The sequence below is a fragment of the Echinops telfairi genome, unplaced genomic scaffold (assembly GCF_000313985.2).
Source record: "Echinops telfairi isolate 266 unplaced genomic scaffold, ASM31398v2 ScPeMD7_7420;HRSCAF=8458, whole genome shotgun sequence".
Taxonomy (NCBI): Eukaryota; Metazoa; Chordata; class Mammalia; order Afrosoricida; family Tenrecidae; genus Echinops; species Echinops telfairi.
The window spans coordinates 16,542,262-16,549,138 of record NW_022111320.1 but is presented as its reverse complement, the minus strand read 5'-3'; the positions used below and the strand labels follow the sequence as shown (position 1 = coordinate 16,549,138).

Genomic DNA, 6,877 nt, shown 5'->3' with positions numbered 1-6,877 from the left:
CTCCTTGGGATTGTCTTGGCTGTCATCTAACTGAACTAGAGCATCATCAGCCTGACAATGCCACTGGCTGGGTTTGAACTGCCAGCCTGTAGGGAGCTGAGAGCAGGGACCCAAGAACCTGACTAAAACCCTAGGTGACACTAAGCTATACTCCCCACTCCTTGCCCCAACTTTCCCATCCTGCATTTTCCCATTTTTTTCCTCATGTTGGGTTTTCCTCTTCCAGGTCAGCTGCTACCGATGCTGCAAAACCTTGAAATACTTGACCTTTCCTTGAACAGAAACATCTGTGGTAGTCTAAATAGTATTGCTCAGGGATTAGAAAGTACCTCAAATCTGAAAGTATTGAAATTACATTCGTGTGGACTATCACAAGGCAGTATCAAAATATTGGGTGAGTTAACAATGATGGAATTTTGTATATATTATTTAAACTGTTGGGAAACATAGTAAAATAGAAACTGGCTGTGTTAGTCTGGGTAAACTCAGGAAACAAATCCACAGAAACCCATGTGTATATAAGAGAGAGTTTTATACAAGGGGTAAGTGTACATTAAGAAAGCATCCCAACCCAGTGCTGTCCAAGCCCATACGTCCAACATTAGCCCATGTGTCCAACACCGATCTACAAAGTCCTCCTCAAACTCACAAAAGACACGCAATGATGCCGACTGCAGGAGGAAAGCCAAGTCAGTGAATGTGTAATCATCTCAGCACTGGCAGGGGTCTCTGCATCAGGGTAGGTCCATGTGGCTTCTTCTCAGGGATGCCTTGCAGGAAGTAAGACTTGCCAACTGAAGCAGGGAACTGGCTAAGGCAGCTGCACCCTGGTCCAACCATCACAAAGCAAGAGACCCAGGAACTCGAAAGGCTAGGCTCACCGAGCCACTTATCCCTCCGCCCTTCAATTAACCCCACTTGTGTTTATCGGCCAGGTTGGCACAATCAACCTTAGCTATCTCACTGGCTATAGGGAATACAGTTATAGGCAATTTAAATCTTCATGTTTCACTTATTTTCAACATATTTTCCAGTGAGCATTGACTGTCTTTGTTACAAAAATAATTTTTAAGTAGCTGACTCTGAAAAGGGTATGATGTTTTAGGTGTGTGATAAACAATGGAGGAAAATAAAGCTTTTTGCCATGACCAAAATTGCTGCTTACACTACCAATTTACTCTCACTCCGAGACTTTTCTGTGTTGCTTTGTACTTGACAGTGGATGGAGCTGGTACTGATGAAAAGAGTGACGTCAATAGCCTCTGTGTTTAAAACTTCCTCCCCAGGACTCCTTGCTTTGGGGAGACTGAGCTTCTGTTAAGCGGGGTGAGAAAATGTAGAGAGAGAGGGGCGTGATGGTTGTAGAAACTGATGGACACGATGCCACTCATGGGTGCAGGTAAAGAATGTTCACGTGGGCAATGCTTTGTTACGACCATACTTATCCTACACAAAACGCATTCCCCGATGCAGCGTGTCCACGTCGATGGAAAATATCAAATGAAACGGTGTCTTCCAGAGTCTGTAATAGCCTTCCTGTAATCTAAAGTCTAACATTCTGGGGAAACTGTCTCGAAGGGGAGCATCAGGCGCAGGGCTCAGGCCATCACCTCTGGCAGTCTGGGCAGACCCTAAAGAAGGGGTTCTTCTGTCACCCCTCAGAGGGTGGGTGGTAGGAAAGCCAGAGTCATCCTCCTCTGAGTTACCTCTTCCCCGTTCAGCCCCACTGCCCCCAAAGCCGCCTTCTCCCTTGCTGCCCTCCTTCGTGCCGCCTTGCAATCAGGTCAGAGGGGATTTGGACTTCTTTGCAGATGCTTTCAGACACCTGTGCAACCTAAGAAAACTGGACCTGTCCTGCAACAAGGATCTGGGCGGAGGGTTTGCGGACGCGCCAGCTCACATGGCCACGCTGAAGCACCTGCAAGTCCTCAGTCTCCGCCAGTGCTCCCTGACAGCAGACGATGTGACGTGGCTGAGTGAGTGCTGCAGGGCCCAGAGGAGCATGGGCGGATGTTTGGAAACTGGGAAAGTTTGAGGTGCATCCTTAATCCTCCCCCCCAATCATTTTATTAGAACATAATCCACACATAGTTCAGTCCTATCAAGCAGGGTTTTCTGATCGTTTCCATTGAACTTTATTCCTTATTGCCCTCTTGGATCTCTCCTCCTCATTACCCTCTCCATTTCCCGAGGTTATCACCCCACCCCACCCCCGGGGGAAAACAGAACTATCAGAGGCTGGTAGGTGCCGAATCACGTGGATCCAAAGTTGGTGGAAACATATCAGGGCACCGACAGCTCTCGGGGCCAGGGAGCCCACAGGGGGCCACCCTGGAAGTGGGCAGAGTCCCAGCAAGCTGACAAGGAAGGGGCAGAGGGAGAGGGACTTCCCCAGTTTCTCCCTTATAAAAAGGCCTCAGCCCCAGGGGGCACCATCAGGCTGTGACCTGATTGACAGGCTGGATTCCATCCTGACACTTATTTTTTTAATCATTTGATGGGGGGCTCTTACAGCTCCTACAACATTGCACACATCAATTGTGTTAAGCATACTTGTGCATGTGTTGCCATCATCATTTTCTAAACAGTTACTTTCTATTTGAGCCTTGGCATCAGCTCTTTTTGTCCTTCCCTCCCCCCTCCCACCCTCGGGATCCCTCGATAAATTATAAATCATTATTATTTTCATGTCTTCTACTATCTGCTGTCTCCCTTCACCCAGGTTCCTGTTGTTCATCCCCTGCGGTGGGGGGACCTATGCATCAGTCATTGCCATAGATTCCCCCTTCCTCCCCTCCTCCTCCCACCTCCCCTCTACCCTCCTGGCATCTCGACACTTTTATACAAATTCAAGTTGACATAAATTATCTGCCACATTGCTTTACTCATAGTCTTAGAAAAATATATGACATACTCATTGAAGAGTTCATGTATGTCAGGCATTGTGCTAAGCATTTTACACAGAGCAAGTCATCTTATCACCCAAATGACCGTACAAGGTCATCGTGCAAGAGAAAGCCCCATATTCAGAGAGGTTCCGTTATTTGTCCCAAATCACTGTTAGTTCTCTAGTCACAAGGCAGGGATTAGAACCCAGGACTCTCTCTCTCTCTCTCTCCAAAGTCTTTGCTCTCAGCTTCCAGCCTGCAGTAGAAAAGCACACTGCTTCCTGAGAAGAATGGCTGGTTTATGCAGTGGAAGGGTGTACCTCCGAGGGTCTGGGGGGTCGGGGTCTGCCTGTGGAGAGCTCTGACTACCAGATGCAGGAGACCAAAGATCCGGGAGACACTCTGAGCGTGATGGTGCCGGCGTCGTGTTCACTGTGTGATATTTTAACAGCCCAGGTCATTCCTTTGCTCTCAAATCTTGAAGAACTGGATTTATCCGCCAACAGAAAGATGGGCAGTTCTTCTGAAAACCTGCTCAGCAGGCTCCGGTTTCTACCCACGTTGAAGTCTTTGCTGCTCAACAACTGTGCTTTGGAAAAGGAAACCTTTACAGCTCTGGGTAAGAGAATGAATGTTCCCACCCTTCCAGGCACTGGACCACAGCTGCGAGGGGGCTGACCTGTCCCTGTTCCTCCAACTGCAGATTCCCATCCAAGGCTCGGCCTTGGGCCCAATGGTGAAGCGTGTGTGTCTTCTAGTCAGGAAATGGGTGCTCTGCTGCGGGCCACACGAATGAGTTTAGCACCTGCGGGTTGACCATTTAACGTGCAAAGTGTCTATAGACAGTGCCGGACTCATGTCCACAGCAGCTTGTACTTGTGAAGAGGTGCCCTGTGGACTGGGGTTACTGTGCAGCTTGGGAGGCAAGGGAGGCCATGACTGGCATGCGAGCTTAGCCGACTGCCCCGCAGCCACTGCCCCCTGGGGATTGTGTGTTCACTGGGAGTCTGGACAAGCCTGAAGGTCACAGAGAGACCTCAGCCTAGGACAAGGGTCAGCAAATTGCAGCTCACGGGCCCTAGGCGGCTCTTCAGGTACATACCCGTGGCTCTGGAGTAACATCAAGAAGGCCAGGAAAACCATCACAGTCTCACTGATAAACACGTTAAGGGGGGTTATTCAGATCATGGTGGTTTCATTCGTTTGTGAAAATAGAGTGATGGCTCTCAAATAAGTTTTAAACTGTTGTCAGGACAGGATGGGCTCTTCGGTCTCAGCTATTCGCCCAAGCGGGCCTAGACCAAAAGTCACGCAACGAGGTGCATTGACACCATGGCTGCAGCCACGGGGTCAAGCGTAGGAATAATTGTGAGGATGGCGCAGGACCTCAGGCGTTTCCTGCTGCGGTGCATTGGGTGGTGGTGGGCCAGAACCGCCGGCTCCAAGACCCCTGAAAGGACAGCAGCTCTGACTTATCCTCAGCTCTCCATGAAGGCCCCGTAGTCGGACGGCCCTTCCTTATCTAAATTAGAAGACCTTGAGCCCTTTCCTTATAACCTGGAGCATAATTCATAAACAGTTATTTGTGTGCTTCTTTAATGCCCCTATTCCCACCAGACTAAGATCTCCTTAAGGGCAAAGATTGTGTGAGGTTCACAGCATACCCAAAGCTAACTGTATTCTTTGCATCAACGAAGTAGATAAAGTAAGTAACTTCTCAGAGTGGTCCACCATCCCCCAAATGGTTAAGTGGACACACACACACACACACACACACACACACAGCACATTCCACTGCTTAGACTAGCATTCAGTTAGCACAGTGCCACACAAAATGAATTCGAGGACAAAATGGTGTTTCAGAACAATATTTCTTAGTTGGAAAAATGGGATGTTCTTAAGAGAAAAGTGTTTTTAAAAGAAATTTAAGGCACTGATCGCAATGAATGGCACATAACCACACACCCCCATCCAGGGGGAAGAACAACAGAAACCAGAGGGGAAGGGAGACAGTGGTTGGTGTGAGATTTGCAACAATCTATGATCTATCAAGGGACCACGAGGGTTGGGGGGGGGGGAAGGAGGGAAAAAGGAGGAAGCGGGCCCAAGGGGCTCAATGGAAAGTAAATGTCTAGAAAAGAATGATGGAATATATGTACAAATATGTCAGCTACAATTGATGTATAGTTTGTAACAAGAGTTGCAAGAGCCTCCAATAAAATAATTTTTTTTAAGTTCATAGGGAAAAAAAGAAATTTAAGTATTTTCAAAATACACAGCTCATTCCAAATATAACTGTATAATGAAGGAATCGTAATCAAGTAGCTTTGACACTAAATTACACCAGATGGCATAAATCTGCCATCCCATTCTTATGAAGAAGAAAATCAAGTAACTATATATCATTCTCTAACTTTCTTCTGGGAGAAAAAAAAGGAAAGTTTCTTTTCTTATTGGTTGGTCTCTCTCCTGAGTGGGAGGGCTTTTCTCATTAGATATTATTGAAGAATGTGTTATTTGTCCCTGGAACACATTATATTTTAGAAAGAAAGCAGAATAATTAAAACTATAAATGGCCATTGTGGTAGGGAAAAAGTTGTTGTGGCCAATGCTAACCTTTGGGTCAACTAAGAATCAAGCAGACAGTCTTTGAATTTTCTTGGTAAAATGTTGTAAAATACCTCTTCCTTGCCTTGGTAGTTGCTGCAAAGTTATTACACTTGGGTGTTGCAGAGACGGAGGGAGGCTTGCTGGTCTCTGCGCGTCAGCGTGAGTGCATAGTGGAATGCTCACCCATCAGGGAGCCCCGAGAAACCTTGACCAGCTCTCTTGAACCCTCTGCCTTTTTCTCCTTCCTCAATAGGAAGTGAGAGACCCCAGCTGATAGTGCACCCCATTTAATACTTCCTTTCCTATGCTTTCCAACCTTTGCCCTCCACGAAAATAGAAAACATGGAGGCCCTGCATTTTAAGCAAGAGAAAACAATACTTACAACCTTCCTAACCCATGATATTGCTGCATTGTCCCAGCTTGAGTTCTTCAAAACGAAGCCCCTGATCTCTCGGGAAGCCTACATGATGGTTACTCTCCATTCTGTCACTTTCAGCTGAAGCCTGCATACACCTGCCTGGGCTAGAAGTATTCGACCTTTCTTGGAATAAGTGTGTTGGTGGCAACCTGAGGCTCCTCCTGGAAACACTGGAGCTGTCACCCTCTCTTCGAGTGCTGAGACTGAGCAGCTGTTCCCTGGTGACGGAAGACGTGACTCTCCTGGGTTTGTATCACTGCTTCCATATCTGCCTGGGCAGGCAAAAGCTAGCACACCTGGCCTGTCCAGCACAGGGCTGAGGAGGTGGGGAGGGCAGCTAAATCCTATGCATAGCTTCCCTTTCCCCCAATAGCTGATTAGGAGAGACACGTTTCAGACAAATAACCCAAATGCACCCATTGTAATTGAGTCCATTCTCACTTCCATCAGCCCTATAGGATAGAGTAGAGCTGGCCCTTTGGGTATAAATCTTCATGGGAAACAAAGAGCTCTTTCTCCTTCAGAGCAGCTGGTGGGTTCGAACTACTGACCTTGTGGTTAACAGCTCAGTACATAGCCCTCTAGGCCATCAATTATAAAACTGAAAAGACAGCGAAGTTTGTTTCATGAGAGGAGATGGACATAGATGTGATGGTGAGGAGATAGCAACTGGCTTCTGCACCACACTTCCCTCACACACAAGTCTTCCGTGCTTCCCGCCCAGCCCAGTGCTAACCAAGCACCGTCTCTCATGCAACTACACAAGCGAAGACACTGTACAGCTTCCATATGTGCAACATTTATGAATGCTTTTGCTCCAACAGGAAATGTTGATCTTCACCACAAGTGAATTACAGGTATCATTAGTCATAGACCTTACTAGGCTGTTTCCAGATGAGAGGTTTAACTAGAGGTTCATTCTCTTTTAGTTAGAAAACTACAAGGAGGATTGGTGGGCCA

The 6,877-nt window shown here is 47.2% G+C and overlaps 1 protein-coding gene across 1 annotated transcript in view; it reads left to right on the top strand.

Annotated features, from left to right (window-relative positions):
- Positions 1-6,877, top strand: part of LRRC31 (leucine rich repeat containing 31) — a 39,416-nt gene that overhangs the window by 19,158 nt on the left and 13,381 nt on the right. The window contains exons 6-9 of the mRNA XM_004704237.2: positions 227-394; positions 1,812-1,976; positions 3,340-3,507; positions 5,996-6,163. Of these exons, the coding sequence (XP_004704294.2) occupies positions 227-394; positions 1,812-1,976; positions 3,340-3,507; positions 5,996-6,163 (669 nt within the window). The remainder of the gene's footprint in view (positions 1-226; positions 395-1,811; positions 1,977-3,339; positions 3,508-5,995; positions 6,164-6,877) is intronic.